At 44.9% G+C, this 23,015-nt stretch overlaps 1 protein-coding gene across 2 annotated transcripts; it reads left to right on the top strand.

Moving 5' to 3' along the window:
- The first annotated feature begins 9,349 nt into the window (after nucleotides 1-9,349).
- On the top strand, nucleotides 9,350-22,779 carry LOC123355546 (MYC binding protein). 2 transcript variants are annotated; one of them, XM_044998146.1, is made up of 5 exons: nucleotides 9,350-9,593; nucleotides 9,786-9,858; nucleotides 17,296-17,344; nucleotides 18,239-18,368; nucleotides 22,685-22,779. In XM_044998146.1, exons 1-5 carry the CDS (start codon nucleotides 9,579-9,581, stop codon nucleotides 22,727-22,729), a joined length of 312 nt encoding a protein of 103 aa, XP_044854081.1. In that variant the 5' UTR covers nucleotides 9,350-9,578; the 3' UTR covers nucleotides 22,730-22,779. The 2 variants fall into 2 exon arrangements, with proteins under 2 accessions (XP_044854081.1, XP_044854082.1); XM_044998147.1 differs by having other exon boundaries at nucleotides 9,351-9,593; nucleotides 20,697-22,779.
- Nucleotides 22,780-23,015: the final 236 nt, after the last annotated feature.

Below are 23,015 nucleotides of genomic sequence, written 5' to 3'. Positions count from 1 at the left end.
TATTTCAGTCATGTATAACTTCATTAATATTAATTCAAATTATTATTCAAACCTGGTCATGATCATATTGAAGCGAACACTATTTCCATCCCAAGTGTCAAAGTTCATGTATTTGTTTGTTCATATGAGAATGATTGATTTTTTTTTTATAATGGAGGAAAGCATTCCATTTAAGTCTTGTGAAACCACGTTTGAGATCTGATCCAAAGAATACTGAAATCAATTAGAACTTTTCAATTGACCTCAATGGGCTTTCGATCAGGCCTTTAAGATTATAGAAACATATGTCTGAAAGCAGGGCCAGTGCAAGGATATTTTGCGCCTTAGGCGAAACTTCCACCTTGTGTCCCCCGTTCCTCTCCCCTCCGAAGCATCGCTTATTATAAATTTATAAAAATGAATATTGCATAATGTGGCATTGTTCATTAGAATTAATGCATGTTCATCTTGAAAATTTATTAATTTCATTATTTAGTCAACATATTTAATGAAAATAAATGGCCTTGGTCTCCTTCACATGGCTAGAGTCCCTCCTGCCCCCACCCCCGCATGGATCTGTAAAGGGCTGTTTTGGGGATCAGAGCACAGAGCTGGGAGTTGGGATCTGGCTTCTATTCTCCCCTCTGGCATCAACTCACTGGATGACTTCAGGCAAGTTACTTCCCCATTCTGGGCTTCAGCTCCCCAAGGTGTGAAATGGTTTCTTGCTCCCAGGGCTAGCTCCAGGCAACAGCCGAGCAAGCTCGTGCTTGGGGCGGCAGATTCTACGGGGCGGCATTCTGCCCAATCCTAGGGCGGCATGGCAAGTGTTTTGTGGTTTTTTTTTTTGTTCCCTGATCCGGCCTCCCTGTAGGGGGCAGAGGAGGGGAGCCCCCTGCAGCAAACTCGGCAGGGCAGCCTGCGTCCTTTCCTCCCAGCTGATGGGAGTGGCGCAGAGTCCTGGCAGGTGGCACGGTGGTTGGGGCTGCGGGGCAAGCACCCCGCTGCAGCTTTGGCTGCCCCCCTTCTCTCTCCCCCTCCCCCCATTAGCCTGGGCACGCACTCTGCTGCATGTCTGCAGCACAGGGAGTCCCCCTGCACCCTGGCTCTGGCCACCCTGTAGGGTTTTTTTGTTTTGTTTTTTTTCCCTGCTTTGCTGGCCACACCGTCCCACCCCCTCCACTTTGCCACTCCAGCCGCGCCGTTTTTTTGTTTTGTCATCCCCCCCCCCGCTTTGCCACTCCGTTTCCCCCCCCCCGCTTTGCCGCTCCGGCCGCGCCGTATTTCCCCCACCCCCCGCTTTGCCGCTCGCCCCCCCTTTTTTGTTGTTGCTTGGGGTGGCAAAAAAGCCAGAGCCGGCCCTGCTTGCTCCCAGGCTGGAAAGTGCAATGCAGGCGGGACGGGGTGTCTGAAGGCCTGTCTTCCCCACAGGTGCAAGGCAAGGACGGAATTCCAGCCTCCATCATGACCGTCCTAGTTGCTTTACTCTGCCCCACGCCAATCACTGCTGAAGCCCCTTACGCAGAGAGCTCTGGCCCAGGGCAGAGGTGTCAGTGTCATTCTGGGCCTGATTTTCAGAGATGCTGCGCACCTGCAGTTCCCCGATGTCTGTGGGAACTCTAAGGTTCTCAGTACTTCTGAAACTCAGGGCAATTTATTTCGAATGCTTGGCCAGGACTGAGCCTGCAAAGGCAGGTCTATATACACCCCTCAATCCATATCACTTCTGCCATCAATAACAATACAAGCAAACAGGAGAATGATGAGGGCAGTTGGCCCAATGCTGGGAGTGGGGAGGCTATGGCCCTAATGTGGTCACTAAACTTCTACCTAGTAAAGTTACTGGTGCATCTGCTGTCATTCAGTGGGAGAACAAAAATCTCTTGGGTGCTGCAGCCTGCCCTTGTGTTCAGCTGCACTTAACCTGAGTTGCTCGCACACTTGCAGTGGTTGTGCACCACGCAACTGGTCACCCATGTTACATGAAAATCTGGCTCTGACGGTGTCGTACTTAGACTTAACAGTTAATGCCGCATTTCCCAGAGCTGTTGTCCCAGGCTGGCTGCAGACTCAGGCAGACAGAACTGTGTCAGCTAGATGCCCATCACCTTTGGAAGATATTCCTTGTAGCCATAAAGGCTCGAGACAGTCATGTTTCTTCACTGAAAACTTGCAGTGTGCTGCACCTGAATCCCAGATTAATACCTTGTGTGGGCAGGTGCAAAGCTCAGGGCCTGAAGGCCTCTGGTCTAATGGTCTGAGCCAGCACAGAACTAGGAGCCTCGATCTCCTGTGTTCAAAGCAGGACGCCGACAATAACTCCCCAAGTGACCTTAGGCAAGTCACGTCCCTGTTCTCTGCCTCAGTTTCCCCAAACATGAGGCTCTTTTTACCTGCTCCACAGGGCTGCAGGGATGGATGGGGATGAAGCCTTGGAAGGTGGCACGTGCTGAGGATGGTTACACTTTTGCAGCTCTTTAACCCTGTATCCTCTGGCAGGGCCATGATCCACCACCGCAGGTGGACCGGTGGCCACAGTCTCCTCTTCCTTGCCCCCACTCCCACCACTGCATTGCTGTCAATAGGGTCAGCTGCAGGCAGGCTGATGTCACCCACTCTGATCTGCAGCTGGCAGCCCTTGGGCAGCAGCTGCTGCTGTGGCAGGGGATCCAGGACTGCCAGAGCCGGAGGGAGCGGGCTAGGGAGCGATGCAGTGGCTCGGGGAGGAGGCGGATCCGGGCTGGTGGGGGGGAGGGGAGGGGAGAGGAGACACGGGCAGGCAGTGATATGGGGCACGGCAGAGGAAGGCTGTGGGGCCCACGGTTGCAGAGGACACCCATAGAGGTAGGTGCTAACGCAGCTGCGAGCAGCTCGTCCCCCCACCAGGAACAATAGTGTAAAAAAAAAAAAATTGTGGGGCACCGCTTTTTGGCACCCATAAATCTTGGTGCCCTAGGCGGCCGCCTAGTTCACCTAGTGGTTACACTGGCCCTGTCTGAAAGGGACCTTGAGAGGTTATCTAGTCCAGCCCCCAGCGCTGAGGCAGGACCAAGTAAACCTAGACTGTGCCTAACAGGTGTTTGTCCAACCTGTTCTTAAAAGCCTTCAATGATGGCGATTCCAGAGTATCCCTTGGAAGCCTATTGCAGAGCTTAACTGTCCTTATATTTAAAAACATTTTTCCTGATCTAACCTAAATCTTCTTTGCTGCAGATTAAGCCAATTACTTCTTGTCCTACCTTCAGTGGACATGGAAAACAATTGATCATAGTCCTCTTTATAACAGCCCTTAACATATTTGAAGACTGTTATCAAGCTCCCCCTGAGTTTTCTTTTGATCTTGTAAACCTTTTATCATTTTTGTTGCTCTTCTCTGGTCTCTCTCCAATTTGTCCACATATTTTGTAAAGTGTTATGTCCAGAATTGGATACAGTACTCCAGATGAGGCCTCCCCACTACCAAGTAGAGTGGGATAATTACCTTCTGTGTCTTACATACGACATCTGTTAATACACCCCAGAATAGTAGCCTTTTTGCAACATTACATTGTTGACTTATATTTATTTGTGATCTACTATAACCCCCAGATCCTTTTCAGCAATATTACCACCTACCCAGTTATTGCCTATTTTCTGGTTTTGCATTTGATTTTGCCTTTCTAAGTGAAGAAATTTGCACTTGTCTTTATTGAATGTTATCTTGTTGAATTCAGAGCAATTCCCCAATTTTTCAAGATCATTTTGAATGCTAATCCTGTCCTCCAAAGTGCTTACAACCCTTCCTAGCTTGGTGTCATTCGCAAATTTTATAAGCCTACTCTCCATTATCCAAGTCATTAATGAAAATATGGAATAGTACTGGACTCAGGACCGACACCTGCGGGATCCCACTAGATATGCCTTCCCAGTTTGACAGCAAACATCAATATACTTTGAGTATGATTTTTTTAACCAGTTGTGCACACAACTTGTAGTTATTCCATCTAGACCACATTTCCTTAGTTTGCTTAGGAGAATGTCATGTGGGACTGTGTCAAAAGCCTTACTAAAATCAGTATCTATCTGGTCTACTGTTTCCCCCATCCACTAGGCCAGTAACACTGTCAAAGAAGGAAATTAGGTTGGTTTGGCATGATTTGTTCTAGAGAAATTTATGCTGGCTATTCCTTCTAACCACATTATCTTCTAGGTGCTTATAAATTGATTGTTTAATAATTTGTGCAAGTATTTTCCAGGTATTGAAGGTAGGCTGACTGGTCTATAATTTTCCAGGTCCTCTTTGTTCTGATTTTTAAAGATAGGTACTATGTTTGCCCTTCTTAAGTCCTTTGGAACCCTCACCCATCTTCCACGAGTTCTCAGAGATAAAGGCTAATGGGACTGAAATTGATTCAGCTAGTTCCTGAAGTACTCTAGGATGAATAGAATGGTAGAATACATCTAATTTATCTACATTTCCTTTAACCTTTTATTTCCCTATTTTGACTTGCAGTCCTTCCTCCTCGTTGTTAATATCGTGTTGAGTATCTAGTCACCACTAACTTTTTCACTGAAGACTGAAGTAAAAGAGACATTAAACACTTCAGGCTGCTTGATATCATCAGTTATTAGATCTCCTTCCCCACTAAATAGAAAACCTACACTTTCCTCCATCCTTCTTTTACTCCTGTATTTAACAAACCTCCTCAAATTGCCTTTTACTGTATGTTCATTGCTAGATGTAACTCATTTTGTGCTTTAGCCTTTTTGATTTTGTTCCCTACATGCTTGTGCTACGCTTTTGTAATCCTCCTTAGCAATTTGTCCATGTTTCCACTTTTTGTAGGATTCCTTTTTGATTTTCAGGTCATTAAAGAGCACCTGATGGAATTATATTGGCCTCTTACTATTCTCTCTTTCCTTCACACTGAGATAGTTTGAATTTATGCCTTTAATACTGTCTTCTAGAGAAACTGCCAACTCTCATGAACTCCTTTATCCCTTAAATTTTATTCCCATGAGACCTTACCTACCAATGTTCTAAATTTGTTAAAGTCTGCTTTTTTGAAGTCCTTATTCTCCTGATCTCACGCCTTCCTTTCCTTAGAATCATTAAATCGATCATTTCATGATTACTTTGACCCAAATTGCACTCCACCTTCAGATTCGCTACCAATTCCTCCTTGACCAGAGTCAAGTCTAAAATGGCTGTCCCACAGGTTACTTCTTCCACTTTCTGAAACAAGAAATTGACCCAATATATTCTAAGAATTTATTGGAAGTGCTGTGTTTTGTTGTGTTACTTTTTCAGCAGATGTCTGAGTAAAAACCCCATTACTACCAGCTCCTGTGTTTTGGATATTTGTTATTTGTTCTAGAAATGCCTCATCCACCTCCTCTTCCTGATTTGGTGGTCTATAGCTGGCCTCTACCATGATGTCATCCATATTTCCCCCCACCTTTTATTTTTACCCAAAGACTTTCAGCTGATCTGCCTTCTTGATGTATAATGCAACACCACCTACTTTTTTTCCCCAGCACATCCTCCTCGAATGAGCTGTCCCCCTCTATACCATTATTCTAGTCATGAGACTTATCCCACAAAGCCTCTGTGATGCCAATTAAATCATTTATCTTATATACGAATATGTCTCACTATGCCCACACTACTATTTTCAGTATGCTATCTTGAGCTAAGCTAGTTCAAGTCCGTGTACCCAAGCTGGGACTCTCACCTCCCAGCTGCAGTGTAGACATATTCTACGAGAATTTAAGCCCTGCTGGAGAAAACTATGAGTAAGTGAAAATTGAATTATTACTGAAAAACTTTTGCATCCTTAATTGTACCATTAGTTAAAAAATGATCTACATTAATATTACTTTTGTTTGATGTTTTCTTTACATTTCAGTTCATTGATGATTTATAAATGACTACAGAAAATAGGAACCACAGTTTAATCCAAAGATGTCCTACAAAAGCCTAAAAATCAAGGTTAGTAAAATATTAAGTCTTAAATGCAACAACGTAACTAAATGGTTCAGAGTGAAGTTTAATGGAGGGACAATAAGAAAGTAGGACATGCCCAGAAAAAGGGCAAATATAGTGCCCATCTATAAAAAGAGAAATAAGGACAACCCAGGGAATTACAGACCAGTCAGCTTAACTTCTGTACCTGGAAAGATAATGGAGCAATTAATTAAGCAATAAATTTGCAAACACCTAGACGATAAGGTGATAAATAACAGTCAACATGGATTTGTCAAGAACAAATTGTGTCAAACCAACCTGATAGCTTTCTTTGAGAGGGTAACAAGCCTTGTGGATGGGGGAAAGTGATAGATGTGGTATAGCTTGACTTTAGCCAGGCTTTTGATACTGTCTCACAAGACCTTCTCATAAATAAACTAGGGAAATACAACCTAGAGGGAGCTACTATAAGGTGGGTGCATAACTGGTTGGAAAATCATTCCTAGAGAGTAGTGATCAGTGGTTCACAGTTATGCTGGAAGGGCATAGAATCATAGAATATTAGGGTTGGAAGGGACCTCAGGAGGTCATCTAGTCCAACCCCCGGCTCAAAGCAGGACCAATCCCCAGATTTTTACCCCCAGTTCCCCAAATGGCCCCCTCAAGGACTGAACTCACAACCCTGGGTTTAGCAGGCCAATGCTCAAACCACTGAGCTATCCCTCTCCCCAACATAATGAGTGGGGTCCCGCAGGGACTGGTTCTGGGTCTGGTTCTGTTCAATATCTTCATCAATGATTTAGATAATGGCATAGAGAGTACACTTATAAAGTTTGTGAATGATACCAACCCGGGTGCAAGTGCTTTGAAAGATAGGATTAAAATTCAAAATGATCTGGACAAACTGGAGAAATGACCTGAAGTAAATACGATGAAATTCAATAAGGACAAATGCAAAGTACTTCATTTAGAAAGGAACAATCAGTTGCACACATACAAAATGGGAAATGACTGCCTAGGAAGGAGTACTGCAGAAAGGGATCTGGGAATCATAGTGGATCACAAGCTTAATATGAGTTAACAGTGTAACACTGTTGCAAAAAAAGCAAACATCATACTGGTCTGTAGTAGCAGGAGTATTGTAAGCAAAACACAAGTAATTCTTCTGTGACATATTTTTCATGTATGTGATTTTGGTAGAGCCCTAAGAATAAATGTCCACACAGGGAGTTAGTATGGACTAGCTACTGCATTGTAAATTCACACTGTAGCTCATTGATTCTAATCTCAACCTTTCCTGACCACTGTATCCCTTTCAGGAGTCTGAAGCCTGAGATCCACTGCCTGGGGTTAAAGCATACAACTTAGCTTCACTGGGCTCCCTGTGGTGTAGAGTGCCAGGTACTTGCTTGCAGCCCCCCTAAATCTATCGATGCACCCCCCCCCTCCAGGCTGAGAAACACTGACGTAGACACGGGGTGGCTCCAGGCCCCAGCACGCCAAGTGCATGCCTGCAAGCCGCGGGGGGCGCTCTGCCGGTGCTGCGAGGGCGGCAGGCAGGCAGGCTGCCTCCAGCGGCTTGCCTGCAGAGGGTCCACTAGTCCCACGGCTTCGGAGGACCAGCAGACCCTCTGCAGGCAAACCGCCGGAGGCAGCCTGCCTGCTGTGCTTGGGGCAGCAAAATCCCTAGAGCCGCCCCTGCGGAGACAAGTAGGCACGCCGCCTGGAAGACTTCTGTGTACCCACAGTGGGTATGCATACCCTTGGTTGAAAATCACTGCTCTAGCTTATTTTGCAATAATTTCCCTGTGTAGACAAGCCCTTTCCACTCTGGGCAGTTTATATTCTGAGCAGCATATCTGTTAGATACTCCGTAGCAAACACCCAGGACCTCACCTTCTTTTCTTTTCGGATCACTGTACTGTAGCTTTCCTCCCCATCATGAAGAAGCATTAAAGAAGGCAAGACAGGAACTTCTGCTCCCCTGCCCTGGCAGTGATACTGTTGCCGGCCCAAAGGGCCGGAGGGGGCAACAGCGGGGTTCGTTGCCCGGTGTGCGTCACACTAATTAACACACCAGGGTGGAGAAGCAAACCAAGTTTATTTGAGCCCAAATAAGGTGCAAGGGAGAAATAGCAATCTCAAATCCTGCACACCCACACGCAGGCAGGGTCCCAGCATTTATACCCCCCCCTTTTTTTTATCCGTACTTTTCCACTGTGGGGAGTATTTTCTCATGCATATAACCTTGATTACAGCATCTGCTTTCCGCCTATTTTATCTAATATTGGCTGTATCTAGTACCAACCGGCCTTGCAGCTGCCAGTAGTCAGCACATAGCACAAGAGATTACAAAAGTTTAGTGAGGCTAACAAAAGCGCTTCACATAGAGGTACTTTGGTTCACATAGGCCCAGAGCCATCCTCCCGAGTTACCTAGATTTATGCCTAGTGACACCAACAATACAAAGTGGCGGCCGCCGGGCATATCTAACATGCGGCCCCCTGACACTGGCAGGGATACTGCGTAGCACCGAACATTTATCAGACTCTGGCCACTGCACTGACTTACATACCATGTAGCAGCAGAGCCAGCGAGGCTGTGCATTAGCTTGTATGACGCTGTATCCCAGCATCTGGCCTTCCCGCTCCGAGCGCAACCACGGGGCACCGTGAGCACAGCGCCCACAGGGTGCTCTCAGCGTGGAGCGGCTAACACGCGGGTAACTGGGTGGGAACGGCTTCGGCCGGAGGCAGCTGACCGGGGGACTGACTGGCCAAGCAGGCGGCGGGGAGAAGGGGGCTGAGCTGGGCACGGCCTGAGGGGAGAAGGGAGCTGAGTGGCCAGGCGGGCGGCGAGGAGAAGGGGGCTGAGCTGGGCACGACCTGAGGGGAGAAGGGAGAAGAGTGGCCAGGCGGGTGGCGAGGAGAAGGGGGCTGGGCTGGGCACGGCCTGAGGGGAGAAGGGGGCTGAGTGGGAGGGAGAAGGGGGCTGGGCAGGGCCTGAGGAAAGGCGGGAGAAGGGAGCTGAGTGGCCAGGCGAGGAGAAGGGGGCTGGGCTGGGCACGGCCTGAGGGGAGAAGGGAGGGCGAAGGGGGCCAGGTGGGGGAAGGGGGCGGGGCTGGGCCTGCGGTGGAAAGGCGGGAGAAGAGGGCTGAGCTGGGCAGGGCCTGAGGGGAGAAGGGGGCTGAGTGGGAGGGAGAAGGGGGCTGGGCAGGGCCTGAGGAAAGGCGGGAGAAGGGAGCTGAGTGGCCAGGCGAGGAGAAGGGGGCTGGGCTGGGCTGGGCACTACCTGAGGGGAGAAGGGAGAAGGGAGCTGAGTGGCCAGGCGGGGGAAGGGGGCGGGGCTGGGCAGGGCCTGAGGGGAGAAGGGAGCTGAGTGGCCAGGCGGGGAAAGGGGGCGGGGCTGGGCAGGGCCTGCGGTAGGAAGGCGGGAGAAGGTGCGGAAGTGGGGGAGAAGAGTGGAACAGAGACAGGTCGCGGAAAGGCCCAAGGAAGGACGCCAAAAAGAAGTTGGGGGAGGGGCAGGGCCGTGTATTCCCGTCTCCATGGTGACTGATGGAACGCTGCGTGTCTTCCCCTCCCTCCCGTAAAAGACCCAGGGCGCAAGCGCGGCCCAGTCGTCAGAGCGACTCGGTGCGGAGCGGGCGGGGATGGCGCATTACAAGGTGCGGGGCTGCAACTTCTCCCCGGAACCCACCGCCCTCTCTTGGTCCCCCCTCCTCCACCGCGGAGTCTCGGTGTCCCGCTGGCTGCCTCTGCGCCCTTCTCAGACGGGTCCGGGCGAAGCCGGCTCGCCGACCCCGGGCCGCCTCGCCTCGCCCCGCCCCGCGCTAACCTTGTTCCCATCCTTCCCTCAGGCCACGGACTCTAAGCGGGAGCAGTTCCGCCGCTACCTGGAGAAATCCGGGGTGCTGGACACGCTCACCAAAGGTAAATGCTCCGTGTCGCTGCCCCCAGCGTGGGGGAAGGGAAATGCTCCCCCTGCGCCGCGCAGGGAGCAAAGGTCCGTGTTCTCTTGCCCTTGGTTGCAAGCGGGTGCAGGGCTATTCTCTAGCAGCTGCTCTCCGGGCACCCTCGCCGCCCAGTATTGTCAGGTGGTAGGTGACCAGTAGCCCTCGTTGAGAATCCTGGGGGTCAGGCCTTATTTTTTTCAGAGTACTTACTATTTCTGTAGCACTTTATATATTCAAAGCAAAGTTCTATTTGATTTCAGTTATAGCATTGAGCACACCCCACTTCTGCAACTCTGACCCATTGGCCTCGATCCCTGGTACTCACTCCACATAGTGGGTACCTGTGAGTTTTGGTTTAAGTGACTTGTTCAGCATTGCAGAAGTAAGGATAACATTCAGTTCTTCAGGGTGGCATTCAAGGTCTGTAACCATGAGACTATCCTTTTTCTCCCTATAATTCTCCGCTTTATTTGCTCCACAACATTCAGCCTCTACAACAAAGGAGGCAGGGTTCTTGTAGACAAAAGGCTCATTTGCTACACAGTTCTTTTTGATTCCTGGTATACTGAATGAGTCAGAAGTCTTGTAGGGTGAAAAAAAGTATGTAATCATGTAACTAAAGAGTGTCATGCACATAGACTTAAGGTCAGAAGGGACCATTATGATCATCTAGTCTGACCTCCTGCACAATGCAGGCCACAGAATCTCACCCACCCACTCCTGTAACAAACCCCTAACCTATGTCTGAGTTACTGAAGTCCTCAAATCATGGCTTAAAGACCGCAAGGTGCAGAGAATCCTCCAACAAGTGCCCCGTGCCCCACACTGCAGAGGAAGGCAAAAAACCTCCAGGGCCTCTGCCAATGTTCCCTGGAGAAAAATTCCTTCCTGACCACAAATATGGCGATTAGTTAAACCTTGAGCATGTGGGCAAGACACACCAGCTGGCACCCAGGAAAGAATTCTCTGTAGCAACTCAGATCCCACCCCCATCTAACATCCCATCACAGACCATTGGGCATATTTACCTGCTAATAATCAAAGATCAATTAATTGCCAGAATTAGGCTATCCCATCATACCATCCCCTCCACAAAGTTATCAAGCTGAGTCTTGAAGCCAGATATGTCTTTTGCCCCCATTACTCCCCTTGGAAGGCTGTTCCAGAACTTCACTCCTCTGATGGTAAGAAACCTTCATCTAATTTCAAGTCTAAACTTCCTAGAGTCCAGTTTATATCCATTTGTTCTTGTGTCCACATTGGTACTGAGCTTAAATAATTCCTCTCCCTCTCTGGTATTTATTCCTCTGATATATTTATAGAGGGCAATCATATCTCCCTTCAGCCTTCTTTTGGTTAGGCTAAACAAGCCAAACTCAGTCTCCTTTCATAAGACAGGTTTTCTATTCCTCGGATCATCCTAGTAGCCCTTCTCTGTACCTGTTTCAGTTTGAATTCATCCTTCTTAAACATGGGAGACCCGAACTTAAGTATTCCAGATGAGGTCTCACCAGTGCCTTGTATAACTGTACTAACACCTCCTTATCTTTACTGGAAATACCTCGCCTGATGCATTCCAAAACCGCATTAGCTTTTTTAACGGCCATATCACATTGGTGGCTCACAATCAACACTCCAAGATCTTTCTCCTCCCCTGTTACTTCCAACTGGTGTGTCCCCAATTTATAACCAAAATTCTTGTTATTAATCCCTAAATGCATGACCCTGCACTTTTTACTATTACTCCAGTTTACAAGGTCATCCAGATCTTCCTGTATGCAAAAAAGGGGCACAAGCAGCCTTAATCCTGACACTTCTCTGCAATCAGAATATTCCTTTAACATATTTTTTATTTAATTACACATTTAGAAACAAAAACTAATCAAATTCCATCTTGTGGAATCATATTGATCCTCATATGGATTGTTGGCAGGTTTGTGACCTCTAGGTTGGCCCCTGAGTTCCTGGCGTGGGAGGCTGGCCCCTGGCCCCTCCCCTGCAGCCTCAACTCACTGCGCCACTGGCACAATGCTCTGGGTGGCGAGCTCCTGGGGCAGCGCAGCTGCAGAGCCTGGCCTGACCCGACCTGGTGCTCTGTGCTGTGCGGTGCAGCTCTCTGTCATGGTGCAGCTGTGCTGCCAACCACTGGTGCTCCAGGCAGCGCCATAAGGGGGCAAGGAGTGGGGGAGAGGGGTTGGATAGAGGGCAGGGGAGTTTGGGGGGTGGTCAGGGGCTGGGGGTGTGGATAGGGGTTGGGGCGGTCAGAAGGCAGGGAATAGGGTGGTTGGATGGGGCAGAGGTCCCGGGTGGGGCAGTCAGGAAGGAGAGGGGGGTTGGATGGGGGGACAGGGAGCGGGGGGGGTCGATGGGGCAGGAGTCGGGGGGGGGGGCTGTCGGGGCAAGAAGCAAGGGGGGGGCAGGGCGGGGGCTGAGTGATGCCTGCCTGTTTGGGGAGGTACAGCTTCCCCTAACCGGCTCTCCATACAATTTCTGAAACCCGATGTGGCCCTCAGGCCAAAGAGTTTGCCTGCCCCTGCTCTAGGTCCACTGCAGAAACCTCTCCCAAGCTAATGGAGCAACTGATAGCAGCAGCAATCTGTGTGGACTAACCACTAAAGAGGGATGAGACACATTTTGCTAGTGTTTCTGAAGTTATTTGATAATTCTGGGTTCAATTCTATGTTTTGGTGGGGAATATGCTTCTAGTTGTAAACACTTCTCCTTTGTTTGTACCCTGTCTTTGTGCTCTCTGGTTCCTGCCCCTCTTCCACTCTGCTGCTATCAAGCCTCCCCACCCATCCCATTGCTATTCTGTCCTTGCCTCTGTGCATTAAAGGCAGGTAGCATTTGCATAGCTTTCAAGGCGACAATCATGATAATCTAGTATGACAACCTGCACATCGCAGACCACAGAGCCTCAGCCACTCACTCCTGCAATAGGCCTATAACCTCTGTCTGAGTTTCAGCAGTCCTCAAATCTTGATTTTAAAAACGTTACAGATGCCACTATTTACTCTAGTTCAAACTCGTGACCTGTGCCCCATGCCCCATTGGAAGGTGAAACCTCCCCTCTCTCAGGCTCTCTGTCAGTTTCATATGGGAAAATTCCTCCTGACCCCAAATAAGGTGGTCAGTTAGACTCTGAGCATGTGGGGAAGACCCACTAGTCAGACTACTAGGAAAGAATTCTCCCCATTTAGTGCCACATCTCTGCCTGTTGGAGATATTTGCTAATAGCAGACACAGATGGGCCATGTGCCATTTTAGGTTACCTCATCATACTATCCCCTCAATAAACTTATCAAGCTCAGTTTTGAAACAATTTAAGGTTTTTTTGCTACTACTCCTCTTGTAAGGCTGTACCAGAGCTTCATTCCTCTGGTTAGAAACCTTAATCTAATTTCAAGTTTAAATTTGTTAATGGCCAGTTTATATCCACTTGTTCTTGTGCCACCATTGGCACAAGAACAACTCCTCTCCCTCCCTGGTGTCTATCCCTCTGACTTATTTAGAGTTCAATCATATCTGCTTCATAGAATCATAGGACTGGAAGGGACCTTGAGAGGTCATCTAGTCCAGTCCCCTGCACTTGTGGCAGGACTAAGTATTATTTAGACAATCCCTGAGAGGTGCTTGGAGATATTTAAGAGCAGGTTAGACAATGATGAAGATTCCACAACCTCCCTAGGTAATTTATTCCAGTGCTTCACCACCGTGACAGTTGGGAAGTTTTTCCTAATGTCCAACCTAAACCATCCTTACTGCAATTTAAGCCCATTGCTTCTTGTCCTATCCTCAGAGATTAAGAAAAATGATTTTTCTCCCTCCTCCTTGTAACAGCCTTTTATGTACTTGAAAACTGATATCATATCCCCTCTGTCTTCTTTTTTCTAGACTAAACAAACCCATTTTTTTTTTCAATCTTCCCTCAGAGGTCACGTTTTTTAGACCTTTAATCATTTTTGTCACTCTTCTCTGGATTCTTTCCAATTTGTCCATATCCTTCCTGAAATGTGGCGCCCAGAACTGGACACAATACTCCAGCTGAGGCCTAATCAGCGCAGAGTCGAGCGGAAGAATTACTTCTCATGTCTTGCTTACAACACTCCTGCTAATACATTCCAGAATGATGTATGGTTTTTATGCAGCAGTGTTACACTGTTGACTCATATTTAGCCTGTGGTCCACTATGACCCCGAGATCCTTTTCTGCAGTACTCCTTCCTAGGCAGTTATTTCCCATTTTGTATGTGTGCAACTGATTATGTTCCTTCCTAAGTGGAGTACTTTGCATTTGTCCTTATTGAATTTCATCCTATTTACTTCAGACCATTTCTGCAGTTTGTCCAGATCATTCTGAATTTTAATCCTATCCTCCAAAGCACTTACAACCTCTCCAGCATGGTATTGTCTGCAGACTTTAAGTGTACTCTCTATGCCATTATCTAAATCAGTGGTCACCAGCCCCTTGATCGCAATCAACTGGTCGATCTTGGGGCCTCTGCCAGTCCATCGCGTTCTCTTGGCCACTAAAAGTTGCCTCCAATCCTGACCGAATGGCCTCCAGTCCCTCCAAGCTCGCCTTAGCACTGCTCCAGGCGAATCAGTCGAGGAGTCGAGTTCGATCCGGCACAGTGGGACTCAGGCAGGCTGCCTGCCTGCCATGGCTCCATGCCACTCCCAGAAGTGGCTGGCTGCTGGCACGTCTCTGCGGCCCCTGGGGTGCATGTCTCCATGCCTGCCCCCAGAGCCACCTCTCTCCCCCCTGCCTGGGGCTGTACAGATGTGCCAGCAGCCAGGCGCTTCTGGGAACAGCATGGGGCCATGGCAGGCAGGCAGCCTGCCTGAGCACTGCTGTGCTGCTGCCTGGGAGCTGCCTGTGGCAAGTGTTTCCCGTCCGGAACCTGCACCAAGCACCCCCTCCTGCACCCCTGCCTGAGCCCTCTCCTGCACCAAACGCCCTCCCAGAGCTTGCACCCCTCCTGCTCCCCCGCCCCAGGGTCAACCAATGCACACCCCACAGTTGAGAATGTTTTTACACTGACTTATGACAATCTCTGAAGGATTTTGGATCTATAAACCACAAATGACACTAATAAAAAGTACAACTCATAAAATGTCCAAATGTAGTTACTTTTAACTTAATAGTTTTTGACCAAAAAGAGTCTCTCAATGGAAAATATTAATATGTCTAATTACCAGTGCTGGCTATAATCTGTGTTGTGGAAGTACCCAAATCACCATATCTGGATTGGGGTGCCACTAGGTTAAATACTGAATGAACAAACAGAAAATCTGACAACTTCAGTAGAAATTCTGTGTTGGTTTTTATCCTGCCCTCATCACCTGTATAGCTCACAATCTAAGAAAGTCAAACAATATACAAATAACTCGAGAGAATTAAATATTTGTATATACTTTTCAGTTTTGTAATTGCATAAATATCCACTTTCTCAGCTGTTCCTTAGCCTATTAATCATGCATGGTTTTTATTTTGTTGGTTTGTGGTTTTTTTGTGTCTGTAATGGCAAAATTAGTCCTGATGCTTCTCCCCTCTCCTCTTATTTTTGTCATAAGTGCCTAGTGAAAAGACTATGCAAATACAGTGGTGCATAACAAAAGTCTGTCAGAGAGAAAATAGGGATTATGCTAATGAATACATATCACAAAATCCTGCATGTGCATACTTAAGCTTGTAGAAAACCTATGGTATCTTGAGTTTCAGGAATAGTCTTTTATGTAATTAAAGGCTGCATCATAATACATTTTCACAAGCAGACAGTCAAGTTAAACTGTGCAACCTTAACATTCTTGTTCGTTTTTGGATGGGATATATACACTAATTCAAAGGGTATTATAGAAAGTGTTCTCATAGCTTTCCATTCTTTATTTTTTGTTTCTAATATATTAAACATTTGTTTTATGTGTTTCTAGTTAGCTTATATTTTCTCCTTGAATGAAAATGAAAGCAAGTAATCTGTTTAATTGCTTTATTAACTGCTGCCATAGCATTTAGGTCAAAACTGTTCCGTAAAATGGAGCATCTGGAGACTCAATACACTTCGGTTTGTCCCACAGTTGGTAGGGATATTCTACCACTGTACAAAGTTTCAGATGATAGTGAATGTTTTAGAATGGAGCTAAATTGCACATAGATTCTGTCTTTTCATTTAAGGAACATGGTGTGAGTGCAGATCAGCTTACTATTACTCACTTTCACCACTCCATGGTGAATACATATTTAGAGTGTGGAGGACATTTCACTCCACATGCAGTCTTTTTAATGTGAGTAAGTTTAGCTGAAGTTAGTGTTTTTGCCACTTTCAGATATATCAGTGTGCTCCATTTGGTGGCTCTAAAGCTGTTGTTGCTCACTAACTAGTCTAAAAGGATGATATAGCTACTCTTCCGTTAACTGACAGTGAACTCTAGTAGCTTACACACTTGTCCTGGAAGGGAAGTTTTGGAGTCCAAAATTACATGAACGAGTGTTGAGAATGTCCAGGCTAGCAAGTTAAGATGTGTTGGTTAAGTTGACAATACATTAACTCGGTACCTTCAACAATGGTGTTCTATTCCCAGACACTGATCAGTTTAAAAACAAAAAATCCTCAACTGCGGACATACTGACAGTGATAAATTGTATTCATTTTGGCTTCATTCCAAGTCCAGAAATCTAAGTATTAATCAAACAGGAGAACTGGTGGCTCAAGCTCTTCTGAGGATTCAGTCAACAAAGCGTTGAACAATGAATACTTCAGAAGTTCGTGCCAGGTGGTTGTCTTTGGTGCACATCTGCGTTAACTCGAAATATTAGTTGAGTACCATACTCAATGTAACACTGAGTTCCCCTGCAGATGAGCACAACATGTAGATGGGTGATGGAGGAGCCAAGTGGTGGGACTGTAAGAGTGCAACTGCATTCTTGAGACATCATTTAGGATTCTTGCTTCCACGCTAGAAGCAAAGCAGCAGGTGGGTGCGATTGGTTTCCCCCTGGCCGTCCAGTAAAGGAGGCCTGGTGATGGAGGAGAATATTGAGTTTTCCAAACTTAGTAAAGGAGATTCTGTCTTTGGCTACACTAGAGAGCTTCCAGTGGTGCAAATAATAAGGTGTGAGGCAAATAATTCCAGCTACATAACTGTCAAAGCTTATGTTGGATGTACATGAGTCTCTCAGTAATACTCTGTATAATCACTAATACCTGTTCATTGTCCTAGCTTTTATTATAGTCAAAATTATCTTTGTGTGTGAATGTTTAAATTAGTGAAACATCACCTTTAGAATACTAATCTGGAAGTAATTTTTTTTTTTTATGTCTCACGTATTACCTTTGACTACTGGTGCACATTTAAGAAATTGAACAATTTGGGGTGTCTTCTGCTTTCAACTGTTGGACACTTTTTATTTACAGTGTTGGTAGCCCTATATGAAGAGCCAGAAAAACCAAACAATGCACTGGAGTATCCTTTTTTCTTCCTTCTGTGAATTGATTTCAGACAGGTGTGAGGCAAAAAATGGAAGCATAGTCCAAGGCAGATACTCGTTTGTCTCCATATTATATAGAGTAAACAAAATATTTTATTTCCATATTAAATAATAGCAGCAATTTTAGGGAAATGGCACTTAGTCAACCAAGTACAATAGAGAACTGGAAATTTAACTCGTGCATGATAAAGTCCTTTCTACCAACAGCCTGAGGCTTTTGGCTTATCTAACCCAGGTTGTTTTTTGTTATTCGATTTTTGTTTTGTTTTGTGCAGAGGCTTATGTTTAATAGACTTTTGCCTTCCTTTCAGTATTAAATGTTTTCCATAAGGCTATTTGCCTAGGAATGCCTCTCTTTTATTTGCAGGTGTACTGCTTAGTTTGGAACAGTGTATTTTGCATAACTGCTAGAATAGAATGTGTAGTGCTGACAACTCTCTAGTTCTTCTTAATCTTGCCAGGCTTCCTCTTTGACCTCCTGCCTCAGTGAATTATGAGGGCTTACTACACAAAAGTATTTACTGTCTAAAATTTTCTGCCTTACTGTTTAGTATTCTCTTGTTCTTATGTTGTGGGAGAGGGTAAAAGGAGCATCTTTCACCTTTTATTTTATACTATTTTATAACAGTGCCCTTCTCAGTCGTCTTTACAAGCTAAGTAAGCCTTGCTGTTCTCCTTCCTTGTGTTTTTAAAGGGCCTGCAGACAGCCATGTTGCCACTTTCTGTTAAGAAAAAAGCCAAACAATTTTTTTTAAACTGACATCTGGTGTATCTTGTCAGTCTGCCATTATGTCTTGCTCTACCAGTGCTGTAGTTTATTCAGATTCAGGCTATTATTTTTAAGTGAAGAAACACTTAACTTTTATTAGCTTTCTGAAGCATCATATAGGAGCCGCAGCTCCAGAAAATCCAGAAGTAGAGGCCCTTCGCCTGGAAGTGGCGGAGATGAAAGAAAAATACGAAGCTGTGTTGGAAGAAAACAAAAAACTAAAAGCAAAGGTAAATATTTTAAGAGTCTCCATTGCTGTATATTCTTAAAATGTAAATGAAAGAGAAATACACTGGTATTAGTTACCGTATCAATAGTCAGTATTCATCAGTGATAATGCAGTGTCACTTTGTGCAAGTTTCAGGTCAAGGGGAAGCCTGATAGGCTCTTGGTGAGGGGTCACTCAATTGAAATTCTAAAATGACTAACAACTCAGTTTCTTTTTCTTAACTTTCTTTAAAAGCCATGGGAAACCAGTACAAGTACCAAACTTAAGTAAAATTGAATGGAAACGATAGAATTAACTTCTTCAAAAAATGGTGTAAAAATCAACCTAGATGATAATTCTCCAACAGGTTACAACATTTTAATGCATCCAACGACATGGGTGTTCACCCACGAAAGCTCGTGCTCCAATACGCCTGTTAGTCTTTAAGGTGCCACAGGACTCTTTGCTGCTTTAACATTTTAAAGATGCTAACTGCAAAGGCTTCTTACAGAATATAAATTCAAGGTGTAAGAGACCTATTAGGTTAATGGGTTCTACACCTCACAGGATCCGACCCACTGGAGGCCTTTTTGTGTATGCAAAATACAATGTTTACCTCTAGTTTAAAATACCTCTAGTTTTCTGACTGTGAAAACCTTCCGAATGGAACCTGAGTGTAAACTAAGGCAGAGTCATGGTTTTGGGTATACAGACTGCCTGCACCTCTCAGCTATCTCAGTAGGGCATCTGTTCTCAAACCAAATTATATTTGAGACATTTTTTCAAATAAATCATTGTTATACTGATCCATAACCGCACATGCAAATAGCCACATAAACGAGGGGGAGAAACAGTGCTGGTTCTGAAAGTGTGTGACATACTTTTTCCCATGCAGTGATGCTGTTTGCTACAGTAACTTTACTTACCAAATGACTAGTTACTACATACTATGTTTTACCTTCTACAACTTTTGATCATGCAAGCTTTTCTACATGGATTATGGGACTGCCTACAAAGAGGCCTGAATCCTGCAAACTGCTATCTTAGTATACACCATATATTATCAGTGGTAGTTCAACAATAGAACAAAGGCACTATTTGTCCAGTTGGTCCAGAAAACAAACACCTACTTAACAATAAACTCATTGGTCACATTAATGATCCCGCCATTAAATTTGCTGTCAAGACATATATGCATAAGAATGGCCACACTGGGTCAGACCAGTGGTCCATCTAGCCCAGTATCTTGTCTTCTGACAGTGGCCAATGCCAGATGCCTCAAAGGAAATGAACAGCAATTATCAAATGACCCATACCCTGTTGTCCAGTCCCAACATCTGGCAGTCAGGGGCTTAGGGACATCCAAAGCATGGGGTTGCATCCCTGACCATTGGCTAATAGCCATTGATGGACCTATTCTCCATCCTCTTATTGAATTCTTTTTTGAACCTAGTTATATTTTGGCCTTCACAACATCCTGTGGCAACAAGTTCCAGAGCTTGACTATGTGTTGTATGAAGTAGTACTATCTGTGGTGTATTTTAAACCTGCTGCTTATTAATTTCATCAGGTGATCCCTGGTTCTTGTGTTATGTGAAGGGGTAAATAACACTTCCCAATTCACTTTCTACACACCATTCATGATTTTATAGACCTCTATCATATCTCCCCTTAGTTGTCTTTTCCAAGCTGAACAATCCCAGTCTTCTTAATATCTCTTCATATGAAAGCTGTCCCATACCCTTAATCATTTTTGTTGCTTTTTCTATTTCTTCTATATCTTTGAGATGGGGCAACCAGAACTGCAACTGTATTCAAGGTCTGGGTGTAAAATGGATTTTTATAGTGGTGTTACATTTTCTGTCTTATTTTTCCCTTTCCTAATGGTTCCTAGTATTGTTAGCTTTTTTTTTTCCCCTGCTGCTGCTGCACATTGAGTGATATTTTCAGAGACCTATCCACAATGACTTTCTTGAGTGGCAGCAACTAATTTGGACCCCATAGTTTTGTATGTATAGTTGAGATTGTTTTCCAATATGCATTACTTTGTATTTATCTGCTCTGAATGTCATGTGCCATTTTGTTGCCCACTCACCCAGTTTTGTGAGAGGCCTTTGTAACTCTTCACAGTCGGCTTTGGACTTAACTATCGTGAGTAATTTTGTATCATGCAAATGTTGCTGCCTCACTGTTTACTCGTTTTCCCAAATCACTGATGAATATGTTGAACAGCACTGGTCCCAGTAATGTCACTGGAGGAGGGGGAAGTGGGAGGGGGATGCCACTATTTACCTCTCTCCATTCTGAAAACTGGCCATTTATTCCTATCCTTTATCTGCCTTTTAACCAGTTGCTGATCCATGAGAGGACCTTTCCTCTTATCCCATGACTGCTTAGTTTGCTTAAGAGCCTTTGGTAAGGGACCAGGTCAGAGGCTTTCTGAAAGTTCAGGTACACTATATCCACTTGATCACTCTTGTCCACATTTGTTTTACAGTAAAAAGGCTATAAGTATTTGACTTGAACATTCTGCTGAGTGAAGCTGTCATGCTTATCTAAATGGTCCTGGCTTGGGTTAAAATGGGAATACTTCCTTGAGGGGAAAAAATTAGATGGATTGTGTGGGGAGCAAGGATGCAGTTATTGCATCTTGCAGGCATTTTTTTTTGTCATGGATGGCTTAAAATAAGTAATCTGACTTTAGAAGAAGGGAGACTTCCCTATGAAAGTGGTCTAAGAGATCTGATAAACTCATTCAGTAATGAGGGCTGAATTATAACTTAGTGTGTGGCCCAGAGTTAGTTTTGGGTCATATGCCACAACTCTGTGAAAAGGCGCAAGAGTCTGCCCTCAGGCAGTAACCAAGTTTGTTGGGGAAATCAAGAATGATTCAGTGTCATTAGGACCACCAATTTTTCTGCTCTCATTTCCTTGTATCCTCCCTCTGTATCTCTGAAATGTTTCTCCCTATTGATTAGTACTTTCTCTTCTCCCCTCCTATCTACTGTTTATGCACTTTACCTCTTTTGTTCCATCTGTCTTTTTTGTCCTGAACAGTCACCCATTTCCCTGGGTCTTTGAGTTTTGTTGGGTTTCTGAAAGGCAGCAGAACAACTTTTACATGAGAGGATTGTGCGCAAAATTGTGTTCTAATCTACTTCCTTCATTACTCTTTTAACATGCAGAGCATTAAAGAGGAAACTTTTATTTTCCCTTTCCATTAAGTACTGTAGCAAGGTTAAGTAACTAGCAAGTTGCCCTTTTCAGCTAGGTGCCTGTGTAAAGACCTCTCTGCACAGGGGAAAACCTGCTAATCTGATTCTCTTGTTATGGGCAGAAGAACAGTACATGTAATTAACTGAAAAGCAAAACTTGACTAAGATCCAGTCCAGATGTTTTATTTTGTAGCTAGTTTGGTGTGCAAAAGACATGGAGCACTTTTCAGCAGCTGTTGCTGGCAGCACACTGCGATAAATTTAATTGAACATTATTGTAAATGCCAGATGAATATTTCGATCAGGCTAGGAATTTCTAACCCATAAATGAGAAACATTTTAAATGCAAAATTAAAACTGAGTGGCAGATTCTAGATATTCTAATATTTACTTTCATAACCTTCCCTATGTCAGAGATTCTTTTCAAAGGCTCTGAAATCTACTTGGTCTTCAGCTACTTAATTTTTATACATACGTATCTATAATTGGAGAATTCAGGGTGTATTTTAAGTGGCCAAATTATCACTACATCAGTGTGAATTGTCGATTAAGGTTCTGATGGTAGGTTTGTCCTCTGTTTTAAACTTTACTCCTTGGAATAGTCCCATGAATAGCTAATACCCATTCTAGTGGTGGAAGTCAGACCATTTTACTCCAGCATATTTCAGTACAGCATACAAGAATGTAGGACATTCTTCCCAATACTAACTCATGAGTAGCCAGTATTGGGCAGTCACAATGTAAAACCCTCTCTTCTTTAAAGTAAGAAATTAAATATTTGTCAGTGGGAAAAACTCTCAAGCTTTTAATGGATCTTGTGTGCTGAAATCTCCTGACTTTATAAGTCACTTAAGAATTTTTGAAAATCCTGCCCTGCACCTTTAAAAGCCCCCCCCCATAGCTGTATTTTTGCACAATACATTGTGTTTTCTCTTCCCTCTCACCCCCACAAAAAAAAAGTTTACCGGGTATGTTTGTAGTCTTTGAAAATAAGTGGACCTATCTGTAGAATAAAGGTTGCTATAAAACAATTACTCCTCTCTCCTGTTGGGGTAAAATATGCCTTCAGGGTTTTTTTAACATTCTATAGCTAACAAAATCACTCCTTTTTTTAATTCTACAGCTGTCTCAGTATGAACCACCTCCAGAAGAGAAGCGTGGTGAATAGGAATGCTTTCACCTTTTGGTTACTTAACTGAATAAAGGGCTTCATCAGAAGTTTACTGTCTTGACTTTTTTTGGATATAAATATCTTGAAATATTTCATGGAATATGTTGGTAATCATCTTACAACTACATGAATTGCCTAGGGAAGTTGTGGAATCTCCATCCTTGGAGATTTTTAAGAGCAGGTTAGACAAACACCTGACAAGGATGGCCTAGATCAGTAGTCTCCAACTTTATGCCCAAGATCACTTTTTGAGTCTAAGGACAACCCAGGATCTACTCCACCC

Source organism: Mauremys mutica, chromosome 23 (genome assembly GCF_020497125.1).
Source record: "Mauremys mutica isolate MM-2020 ecotype Southern chromosome 23, ASM2049712v1, whole genome shotgun sequence".
Lineage (NCBI taxonomy): Eukaryota > Metazoa > Chordata > Testudines > Geoemydidae > Mauremys > Mauremys mutica.
This window is presented reverse-complemented; position numbering and strand designations above follow the sequence as displayed.